The sequence below is a fragment of the Epinephelus fuscoguttatus genome, linkage group LG2 (assembly GCF_011397635.1).
Source record: "Epinephelus fuscoguttatus linkage group LG2, E.fuscoguttatus.final_Chr_v1".
NCBI lineage: Eukaryota > Metazoa > Chordata > Actinopteri > Perciformes > Serranidae > Epinephelus > Epinephelus fuscoguttatus.
In genome coordinates, this window is record NC_064753.1 from 36679584 (window position 1) to 36692097 (window position 12514).

Sequence of the window (12514 nt, forward strand, 5' to 3'; positions counted from 1 at the left end):
CTGTAATTCATATTTTTCCACTGGAGGTTAAAAAAACCCACAGGAGTGGGATTTTATTAATTAGTCGTTTTATTGAGGCGGATATTGTTTCATGTTGGGGTGTAGTAATAAACTGCAGGTCGTGTGGAAACGAAAACATGAACACTGACTGTGGTGTTTCCTGTTGTTGTTCATGCAGGAGGAGGTGGTGAGACACAGCAGATGAAACTGCAGACACTGGAAGGTCAGATTTATGTGAGAGGCTGCTAATGAATAAGAAATGGTCATTGAATACATAAAAAAGAAGCAGAGCATTTCCTAAACACATTAATGGATTAATTTTTTGTAATAAAACAATGAACCAGCCATAATAAAGGGAGATTATTGCTGGATTGATTACCAGTGTTGGATTCCTTAGTTTCTTAATTAACCCTCAGTCAAGATTTTTTTTTCTGAAGTGTTTTATTTCTCTTTATGCAAAAAAAAAATTGAGTGTTAAACATGCATTTTTCAAGGTTTGTTTCCCACATGTCCACTCATAGTATTGGTATAAGTTTGCAACTGAAAAAATATAAACCAACTTAAAGATTAATATATATCATGTGAAACATGACATTAACATATTTTAATACTGTTCAATGCCATGAAAAAGCATTGAACTTTGCTCCTGACCTCTCAACCTCTCCCCTCTGTCTTCCTACTCCTCCCTTCTGTACCTACCCCTCTTCCTCATTCATCTCCTTCCTCTTCACTCCTCACCCCCCCACACACACCTCCCTCTGTTGAACAATATCGTTTTTTTTCCAATAAACATTTTCTGCAAAAATATTGTCAAAATGTCATTATTTTTACAAAAAAGTACATTAACAACATAAATAAATTGATGTACAGCAAAGAAAATATATAAATAAGTATATTCAAGAGCAAAGTTGCAGTAATATTATTAACTGTAGTTGAAATATATCCAGTGATGCATGATGCCCAGTTTAGTGGACAGATGATTAACAGTAATTTCCTCACAACATAAAATCAATACTTGGAAAATTTAACAGCTGTATTACTCCTAAGATATCACTTGATGTTACCAGATTTAATTTACCTTCCAGGGTCTCCTATTATAGAAGGACTGGCAAGATGTTTTTGAGCTGCACAGCATTTCTCTCTTTCCGTCGGCCATCTTGGATTTGAAAGATTTGTGTTGCACTGACAACACCTGGCCAGTGGGTGGCAGTGTATGACACGATGCATTAGGGTCCACTCCATTGTATGACTTAAATACAACTACAGCACCAAAACCCATGCATATACAAGAAAATGGCTTTAAAATAGCTGTCCACTGAAATGACCACTATGCATGAAAGGGTTAAAATGGATGATATAGCAAATGAGTAAAGTACTAACAAAAATAATCCTACTGAAGTCCTGCATTCATTATTTTATGTTATCAGCAAGTTGTACTTTAGTATCAAATGTAAAAAATATTCACATGCAGAATAATTATAGATTATTTTATGAGATGATTATCGTTACATTTACATGTAAGCAGCTCATGAAAGTGAAGTTACTTTTAAGTACTTTGTAATCTGTAGTTTGCTCTATAACAAGCTGTCATATGTCATAAAATGTATTTAGTTTGGATTGTGTAACCTAACACTGTGTGTCAGATATGTAGGCCTATTATTTTGTGCATATTTATAGACTATTTTTTTAAGTAAAGTTCATCTATTATTTGCAAGTTAATTTATTTATTTTTGTACATATATATTTATTTATTTCATTGAACCCATATTTAACTGTTAATTTAGGTAAAAACAAAGTGCTCAAGTTAATTTAAGTCTACTTAAACTCTTCTCAGTCCTGTGTCCTTCTAAAATTAATATATGAACAATGTTAAGGGAAGATACTTGAAGGTATAGCTTTTTATGCTAACAATTATTTTACACTGGAAGAGGATGAACTTCAGAAAAGCTTCTCTAAGTCTAGTTTGGTTAACTAAAGCTTCTTAAAAAAAAGTAGTTCTAACTACTTTGTATACAAAATATATATTTAACACTGTAAATTCATCCATCCAGCCAATTTCAACCTCATATCCAAAGCCAGGTCGCGGGGGCAGCAGGCTGAACAAAGTATTCCAGACGTCCCTCTCCTCAGCAATGCATGCTTTCCAGCTCTTCCTGGGGGACCCTGAGGAGTTTCTAGGCCAGACAATATTTGTAATCCCTCCAGCATGTTCTAAGTCTGCCCTGGGGCCTCCTACCAGTGGGACATGCCCGGAGCACCTCAAGTGACCCCTTTTGATGCAAAAAAGCAGTGGCTCTACTACGAGCTCCCTCCGGATGTCTGAGCTATGTCCAAGGCTGAGTCCAGCCACCCTTCTGAGGAAACTCATTTCAGCCATTTGCATCCGCGACCTCATTCTTTCGGTCACTACCCAGAGCTCATGACCATAGGTGAGGGTTGGGACGTAGTTGGTTCAGTTAGTTATTACAGCACCTTATGTCTCCACCTCAGCCGAGGAAAGATGGCAGCATGGTTGCAGAGTTTGTCTTTGACATTATCTGTCTCATGAATGAAGAATTCACATTGCTGAGAAATGTTGTGACAGGAGAGTCTACCCATACTCAAAAACTCCACGTAAAGCTTGAAATAAAGATCTTCCAAGTTTTCCGCGTGTGAGACTGTCACTGACAAAATGTGAAATACTTTCTTTCAGATCTCGATCTGTTAATATTCAGATCTCTCAAATAACAAATGTGGCACACATGTAGGTGAGAGAGTTTTTCTTTGGTGAGGACTCAGACCAAATGTTTCACATTTTACGAGTGCAGCTCTACTGTGGAGTTAAAAATAAAATGTCAGTCCATATCTGACAATAAACCCCACAGCAATGATGAATCAGGCTACACTTCCCATTGTGAAGACTTATCTACTGTACTTTGTTACAAATTTATGCACTTGTTCCTTAAATATTTTGCCTCTGCTGCACTGCAGATGAAATTACCTCTACATTCATCTTACAGCTACTTTAGCCTATAAGATTTTATAATACAATAAATGATGAACAGATTATGATGCATTTTTTAAGCTCAGTCTGCTCAACAGTTTATTTTAACTCCATTTCAACCAGTATTAAAAAGATGCTTTTATGTTAAAGAATCAGTAATACAATCCAGCTACTTTTATTTGGAAAAAAGGCAACCCGGGTAAATAGGGTAAAACGTCTAACTAATAGATATCACTGTTTTGTTATCAACATGTGACAGAATTTTTGGCCCTTGCAGAGACTAAAATCCTAAACACTAGGACCAAATGGGAGCAAGACCTAGAATGGACTTTTAAAGACACTGAATGGGAGGTCAATATATAAGAAAGTGCCATCCTTCTCATGTAACAGCTGCCATAAGTTTTTGAAGTTTAAAATTATCCACAGAACCTGTTTCACCCCAGAAAGACTCCCTCAGATAAACGAACCAATATCAGATCTTTGCCCTGGATGCAAAGCAGAGAAAGGTTATATTATTCACGTGCTCTGGAAATGAAATAAATAGAAACAGTACTGAGATTTAATAAAAAGAGGTCATTGGGTTTGAGATCCCTTGTTCACCTTAACTAGCCTTATTATAGCCGATGCATCTGCCATCACTCTTGCCAAAAGAAACAAGGTGCAGTTCATCAAACCGGCCATGACTGCTGCTAACAAATGTAGAAAACTTCAGATCCTCCCCCATCTCCGGTTGGCTTAGAGAAATCTCCTCATACATGGCATCAGATGAAAGTCTGTTTAATCTTAAAAGAAAACCACATCTCTTTGATAAGTGCTGGTCTGGTTTCAGGAGCTATAAGGGAGTCTCATGAGGGTCAACAATAAGATTTGTCTATACACACATGCTCTGGTGTAGATGTGTAGTTGATTTTGTAGTAATGTAAATGAATTTAATGTATACCTCAGCAATCGTACCCCCTTCCATTTTTTTTCTCTTCAGCAGCACACCCTGTCTTAAAGCAGTGACAACACGGATTGCCAGAATATCTCGTCAATGGCGGGGATAGTGTTAAAAAAACTAAAGTTACACTTTTTTTTTTATCTTTTAATTTTTCCTCTGAAACCCTATAGATAACCAACCCTGTGATGGGGTTGGTCGTCAGAGTGTCTTTGATGGTTAATTACATCTTGTTACAGTAAGTTGTAAAAATGAAAGGTTTACCCATTCAAGCCAAGACTTTAAGCTTTCATTTTATGTAGAAATGACTATTCCGAAGTCGTCGAAATCCAGCAATTGGGCAGTGACCTGCAGCGTCAGAAATCAACTAAAAAATGCGTCCTTTAACGTTAGCATGATACGTGACCGGTTGCCAGTATATGGCACCTGGTGGCGTCACGGAAACGAGGCAGGACAAGGATGAAAGGTAGGGCGGCGAGGGTCCAAGTAAGGTGGGCGGGAGTGGTGGTGGACGGGTCAAACAAACACTGACTTTCACCCAAGAGAGCAGCGTTTGTGTCCCGTAATTTTCTAAAGCCAAACCCTGTTATTTTTTCCAAAACCTAACCACTTCCTTTGGTTGCCTAAACCCAACCATGTGTGTTTGTTGTTGAGGGAAAAAAAGTTAATTTGCAATGTTGTACTGACGTAGTGCCTTTATTTTGAAAGATACTGTATGTAAACATTAAATTTCCTGTGAAATTGATGTGTATCTTGAAAGAAGAGAACTTGACATGGTGTCCCAGAACGTCAATAACCAAGGCACCCAGGGTACCTTGCACGTCAGAGGTGGACATGGAAAGCCTATGACCAAGCATGTCAATATATGATGAGGTCAGAGTGACAATGTGTTGGGTGGGGATAGTGTTGAAAAACAAAAACGTTACACATGTTTTTTAATCATTTTTTCCCCCTGAAACCCCATTGACAACCAACCCAGTGATGGAGTAGGTTGTCAGTGTGTCAGAGTGTCTTTGATGGTTAATTACTTCCTACTACAATAAGCTGTAAAAATGAAAGGGACATCCATTTCAAGCCAAGACCTTAAGCTTTCATTTAATGTGAGAATGACTACTGAAAGATGTTTTGGTGATGAGCCGTTCACACAAAAGTAAAAAGTGTGACAACCAACCCTGGTCTCCCCCAAAATAAACACCTAAATGTTTTTTTGGCAGACATGTTATGGAAGCAAATCCAAAATCTCAACTGACCAGTGCATGGAAAAACGATTTTCCTCTGTAGTGTCTCCACTTGAAATGTTTCTTATAATTATGTAGCTTTATAGTTCATACAGTATCTTCAGCCTTCTTGTAATGAAGTGTTTATTTACATTGTGATGTCACATATGGTCCTTCACTACAAGGATAACAAACAAGAGGTCACCCTCTGAATAGTATAATGCTGTATAAAGCATTATCATTAGGCTCTGACACTCAGTTCTTGCTGTATGATGAAGTTGTCTCAGTGAGAACAGTGAGCCAGAAGGATGATGTGGAGGTCAAACACTGAGCACATGATCTCTGGGGAGGAGGTGCAGCATTTAATGTACAAACTAACTGTAACACCTGCTCATTATGAAACAAACCGACCCAGTGTGTGTGCATCCATTGAATTCACACTGATTTCGCCAATTAGTTCAGTCATGAAGGGGAGGTGTAGGTGGGAGACAGTGGAGACGAGCTGCAGGAAGGTTTTTAATCAGTGACACAACATGGATTGACCAAAAGGGGGGCTGATACAGCAGCACCACCACTGACAGCATGAAATCTGTGCGGATTAATATCAAGCATATGCAAAGATTGAACCGATTATGAGCTGGATTGCATTTCCATCCCAAAGTTTTATCTTATCACAGCTCGTACTGGATGTAAAACCACTGCTGGAACGCGCAGACGTCCGTGTTTCTATTGGCTGTCCGCAGCGCCGCTCAGAGGAATGACGATTTTTTTGCTGCTATAACCAGCTGATGCTGGAGCTATGAACACGGAGCCTCTGAAGAACTGTTGACGGTACATGGATACCCCGTCATCGGCGTTATGCCTGCGGATTCGGTCTCGTCTCCATCCAGAGATTGAGTGAGTAGGATATTTGATCGTGTCACGACGCACAGGCCCGGGTTCTTTCACCCCCCTGTCTCTCCACATGATGTTTCCTCATCTTCTCATATCATCATTTTCATGGGCATGATGCTGTGTGCTTCACAGATTGAGCTTTCTCACCTCACACAGCGACACATCACATCTGCAGGTAAAAGGGGGGCTTCGTCGGTGAAATGACGGACGTGCTGCGATGGATTGTTTTTATGGGGTGGGTTTTGGGGTGCGTGAAATGATGTCTAATTATGGGTTTGTGGTTAAACGCTATTTGCGGGTCTTGTTGTGCAACACTGTCGTGAACGTGGTCCGTGAACTACGTTATAATGCATGCACTGGTTGCTGTGTAGGCTGAGAAACGCGTGGACAGCGACGGAATGGTGGTGCGCTCCGCAACGCAGCGATGAGAGAGACGCAGTTTCGATGCAGAGAGAACAGCATTACTATCCCCTCTCTCTCTCTCACCTCATATACACACGCGCACACACATACTGTCGTGCACGCGGACGCACGCACCAACCTATTAAATTCACACTCCCAAACTCACTCAATCCCGTGCTTTTCTTTGCATGCACACACCAACAGGCGTTTGTTGCAAGATTAATGCTTCAGCGCGCTCCATCAATATTTTCTGGACTTTCCTGACGTTTGCACCGTATTTCCATTTACCAGCTGTCTGTGTGATGGCTGCAAGGAGAAGCAGCAGCTTATCAATAAACCGACTCTGTGTTGAACCCATTTTTTTAGGAACATTTTTCCTCGAGTACAGGAAATAATGCATGATGTAGGCTGCCCCAGTCGCAGGCTTTTAGGGTGCATATTTGTCTGTTCAGGCAACATTGAGTATGGATCGAATCACTCCCCTGTGGCAGCACCATATCCTCAAATGACTAGCCATGGATGGCCTCAACATCCACCTTATCACTTCCCTTGGAAAGACTTAGCTGTGTGGAGTGTAGGCTACACTGCATAGGAAAACGCCCACACAGGCACATGAGCCAAATCAACATTAAAGTGTTTTTGCACTGCTGAATAAATCAAGTGTTAAAACAAATGAAGTTGGACTGATACTGTGAGAAGCGCTGATGGTTTCAGTCCAACAGCATTCGCATTACAAAAGAGGCATTTAATAATCGTGGTCAGTATTTGGACGTGTGACAGGAGGAGATCTCAGCCTTTGGATATAATGGTTGAGTGTTTTTCCCCTCCAGGAACAAATTACTTAGCACTGAGTGCGTATGTAGAAGATGCTCATAGAAAAATGGGGGGAAAGCAAACTAGGGGCTGAATATTAGTACACATGAAGAAGTTGTGAGAATGGTAAATCATCAGACATTTCAACCCATTCAGTTCAACATCTTAAATTTGTAAATAAACAGTGGGCACAATAGAAAGTGCAGCTGAGCTGATGGGAATACCCATTATTGGTCATGAACCAAAGTGCTGGGCACGATTTTGACCTGACGATGGCCCTAAGGCAGGATAACTAAAGTTATTACAATTCATCCTGATGGGCACAGTGTCTGCACCAAATCTCATGGCAGTCCACCCAACAGGTGTTGCCATGCTGGCGGCTCTGTGAGGCTGTACTTTGAGCTAAATGCTAACATCAGCATGCAAACATGCTCACAATGACGATGTTGAACATGCTGATGCTAAGCGGGTGTAGTGTTTACCATGTTCACCATCAGTCTTTAGCACGCTAGCATGCTAATATTTGCTAATTAGTACTAAACAGGATGGTAACCGAGATCCAGTTTCAGCTGAGAACTCGTTCCAAATTGTTCGATCCATCTGAATCGTGCAGCTCTGAGCTTATAAATTTCTTGTACTGATGCCGGTGTTGTATAAATGTGAATAGTGTTTCCCCCTGTTAATGCATGGCACCCCCCTTGGTGGTTAGGGATCAGGGCTAAGGGTTCGGTTCAGGTTTAGGGAGGGGGAAGAACATATCAACAGGGAAACAGTTCTGGCAGTTGTGCATTGCAAAACAATGACGTCAAACTCAGTACATCTGTGACAAAACTTGCAACAGCGAGAAGTTATGGCAGAGTTGGAGAAACAGTCCGAGTTGCTGCTTTGTTTTACGAAATAAGATGACAACAGTTTAATGTCTCTAAAATGACCATTTCAAGTAAGGGTGGAAACACCAACAATATGCGGAAAACTCTGTTTAACAAGGGCTTAAATTCCAGGAATGTCATGCATTAGACACTCCAGTGCCATTGCTTCCTAACTGAGCAGCATGTCCGTTACTGAGGGTAATTATCATATGGTATTTTAACATTGGCGCTACGCAGTCAGGCTTAGCAGACTTTTTCCTTTAGTAAGAAAACCAAAATGAAAATTAACCAAGTCCAAATATACTCTCATTTTTATCTACACTGTCTTCAGACTCAAAATTAATACAATAATTGCAAAGATGCTGAAAACCTGTGTAGGCCTACTCTTTTTCCCCCACACAGAACATTGATCAGGAATCAGTAAGTGAATCAATAAATAATTGGACCACTAAGTAGAACCAATAATGTTAATGGTATCAATGAAATTATATCAATTCCCATCCCATTTAACACATAGGACAGTTGGGGCTGAAGGGAGTGTCAGTAATATTGCAGGTTTGGTCATAAACAAAAGTATTGGACCACCAATTATTGAAAATCATCGTGAGAGAAACATAAATGGTTATACTAAATGTTATGGAGAGAGGAAAAGTCAGAGGATCATCAAAATCAGTAGGATACATCGTCTATAGGGACCATTCATTACTGACCCAAAGTTGTGCCAATGCATCTTATAGATGACGAGGTATTTTACTAGATATGTGAAAACTCTGACCAGCTAGTTGGGCTAGATAAAGGGTTGGTGATGGGGGTTTAGGAGGGAGTCTTGTACCAGATTTTATGGCAATCCATTCAGTAGTTTCACTAGAAAACAACAACGTCACTCACGGTGCTGCTAGAGGAAAAGTCAGGACATCACTAGTAGGATTCATCCTCTGAGAGATGCTCCAATCGACCAACAGCGAACTACAACATTAGTGCAAAGCAGGCATTTACAGTGCTACTAGTCATTACACATTCACTGTAGATTGTCACTCTTGCAGTTTCTTCCAGACTGAATGTATGTCTGACGAGATACGATGAGTGTGTGGAAGTCATGCTTAAGTCATCCATGATTTAAATGTGTCCTCAAGGAAATGCTGCCTTTCTGTACATGCACATGGCCTAGTTAGCCACCATCTGTGCCAAGAATACCACCAGCATGCTACCGCTTGTGCAAGGCATGATGGGAAGTTGGACCTTGGAGTGACCCTCTGACAGCATATTGTAACACCTTGCTTCTCTGTTCTGTCTCTGGTCCAGCAGGTACGACCGTGTGGAGGTTTGGATATAAGCACGAGACGCACAACCTCAAGACATGGAATAAAGGGAGATCGGAGACGAGTGAAACAACCTGAGTCACATCCATAAATAAGAGACAATTAAAAAAAAACACACAAGGCTGGAAGAGAGCTGTGGAGTGAGGAAGAGAGAAGTAGAGGAGGTTGTGAAGATGGTCTGTGGTCAGATGACGTTTCTCCTGGACTCTACAGTTCACTCCGTCAGCCGCTGGTCAAAGCTGGAGTCTCCTTGCTAAAGCCCCGAGCGGCTCATTTCACCTGCTGGAGGAGCCCCCACCCTCGGTGATGTGATGAATAAGTTTGAAGTCCTTGGCATTGTGGGAGAAGGTGGGTGGTTTTTACACAGCAGTTTTTTACTGCATGCTTGTAGAACGTGAGGACTGCACGTACTCGTTGTTAACCTGCATCTCTGATCCTGGTGATCACACGACTGTCCTCTGTGCTGTTTAATGGGGATTTGGGTGTTACAGCAGCCTGAGGTGCCGTTTACATCGCACAGCTGAAACCTGCACATCGCAGTTGTCAGGTCTTTTATCTCCAGCACGTCCTTGGGATTTTAAAGGGGCTTGTGAGGCTGAGAGGTTGCAGAAGTTTCTCACAGAGCAGCATTCTTTGAGACGGTCCCCACAAGGAAAACAACGGCATTAGTCATTTGTTTACCGTATATTCTCAAATAGTTTCCAGGGCCTTTATTTACCTCAACTGCCAAGAGAACAAGGCCTCCACCTGAAACTTTAGTCCTATATTTTTATATCTTACCATCAGATTTTAGAAAGGAGCCTCCCTGTATCCTGATTAATTTGCTGCTGATGTAAAACATCTGCCGTGTTTACCTTCTTGTCTTGATAGTGTATGTCATCAGTTCATTAACAGTCATGTTGTACTCACCCCTCTGCTGCTTTGAATTTCTCCTCTGTGATAGAAATGCCGTTTTTATTTTCTAGTTATTTCTATTTACTTTCATTTTGACGAAATTTGACACTTCCTGGATTTGTGTTTCGCATTAAAAGCCTTCCAGCAGCTCAGAGGCCGGGATCCATCCCCTTGCTGTTTGGTTTTTTAGCCTGCAGAAAGTGTTGAGTTTCTCGGACTGTGACTAAACCACACTTTGAAAGAGTAGCTGAGCAGAAGCAACTGGAGTTCATCAGTGAATTAAAACAATATCTGTGTTTAAAGAGAGACTCAGCTGCTTTCCTAAGTGGTGAGTTTGACATGACTCTGAGTGCTGTGTAAATGCACAAGGTGGTGAACTTACCATATGATCAGAGTGCTATCAGAGCACAGGTTATTCCACACACACACCTTTAAATGTTTGTTACACAGCCATTATTTTTTTCATGTAGGCAGCACCCCTGGCTATTATTTAAGAGTCTGACATTTGAGAATACAGTAAAAGAGATAAAATAACATGTTTATATTGGCTGTGTGAATTAGGACTCTCACCTTAAGGGGGCAAGGAATTATCTCCAGGTCTGAAAACTGAAGCAAGTGTAGGAGCACCTGCGGCCCCGATCAGACAGAGTATGTTTTAGCAGCCTGGGGTCGTCTTTTGTAATTGTTTTCAATAGGAGTGTTTTGGTTACTGCTTTTGCGTTGCTGAGCATGTCCCATTTTACCACTCTATGTCCCTTGTGTTTTTCCCGGAGCGTGTTTGCTGAATGTCTCGCAGTTTAAAAACCCAGAACAGAAAAAGTGCCACTGGCCTTTTTTCTTCATAGTCCAATCAGATGAATTCAGAGGTGAGCCTTTTGTGGTGGTGATGACAACAAGTAGCATACATGGTTTAAACGTTAGCTCACTTTTAACCTCATCCTAAGCAAGCTGCAAGACATCTAACATTTTACTAATCGTAACTAGGCCCGACTTTTGACATCCTGAGTCATCCTAAAATCAGCCTTGAACCAACCATCATCCAGGTCAAGGTCCTGGACCAGCCTAGGTACTTCCTGTGATTTCTCCTCTCTCTAAGTGTCTCATGTACAAACAGGGAGCTCCGTTTCTCTGTGCCCAACTTGGGAACAACCTCTCATCCTCAATCAGAGCCAGAACAAGTGCCCTCCACCTGTCTATTTTTTATGCAGATTATAAGGTACAGATCTGTGGGTTTGCTTCACGGCAAAATAGTGGTTACGTTAAGGATGGGTGATGCGCTGGTTGCCAAGCAACAATTTAAAAAAAAAAAAAAAAAGACACAGTAAGCTCCAAAAAGTGCTCTGGATGATCGGGGATGGCTTCAATGAAAAAAGGCAGTGCAGTGTGCCTCGCGTTTAGCAGGTTGTTCTGATTGTATGCAAGTCTATGAGAAAATAACCCTACTTCTCACCTGATTTATACCTCAGTAAACATTTTCCTAAGGAGTTTATGGTCTCAGGAGCTAGTTTCATGTCTTCTTTAATACAGCATGATGTTTATTTGGTAAATTATGAACCCATTTAGAGTAAAATAAACAATAAAGCTGAGTTTGCTTTAGGCTATGGCTGCCTTTTGATTGACAAGTCGGGTTCTCAGTCAGATCCACGCCCCGCTCCTCCACAGCTGTTACCTCTTGTCCAAATATGGTCTCTTCTGGCTCCAAAAAAACCAAGATGGAGACGGCCAAAATCCCAAACTTGGGGCTTCAAAACGGTAGTCCATAAACCAGTTGGTAATCTCACTGTGGCTATTACAACTTCTTTTATACAGTCTATGATCAGAAGCAAAGGTGGATGTAGATTCAAACCTTGCAGGGAGGAGGTCAAGGTGGGTGGTTTGGTTAAAAAAAGTGTTTGACTTCAACATGACAGACCGCTGCTCATTTCACATTTTGGGCAAACAGCCAGTGCTTTTTTCTTTTAATCCTAACAATGATCTTTATCTAACCACAACCAAATATATCTGCTTAAATGTAACTAAACATTAACCCATAGCTGTGGCAATTTACAGGCTGTTTTGATTGGCAATGACAAATTACGTAACTGATCGTTTAGTTTGGAGGAATTGTTGGGTCCTTCAGCTGATCTGGAAATATGAAATAACAATATTTGAAGATACACATTTGTTTTTTATTAGGTTTATACCAA

At 40.9% G+C, this 12514-nt stretch overlaps 1 protein-coding gene across 5 annotated transcripts in view; it reads left to right on the forward strand.

The window, feature by feature from the left end:
• Window positions 1-5629: 5629 nt before the first annotated feature.
• Window positions 5630-12514, forward strand: part of cdkl5 (cyclin-dependent kinase-like 5) — a 63370-nt gene continuing 56485 nt past the window's right edge. For 4 of the 5 annotated variants that reach the window (XM_049598048.1, XM_049598064.1, XM_049598081.1 and 1 more), the window contains exons 1-2: window positions 5630-6034; window positions 9421-9782. In XM_049598048.1, the coding sequence (XP_049454005.1) occupies window positions 9746-9782 (37 nt within the window). In that variant the 5' untranslated portion in view covers window positions 5630-6034; window positions 9421-9745. Of the gene's footprint in view, window positions 6035-9417; window positions 9783-12514 lie in introns of all 5 variants that reach the window. The other variant, XM_049598056.1, reaches the window with a different exon arrangement.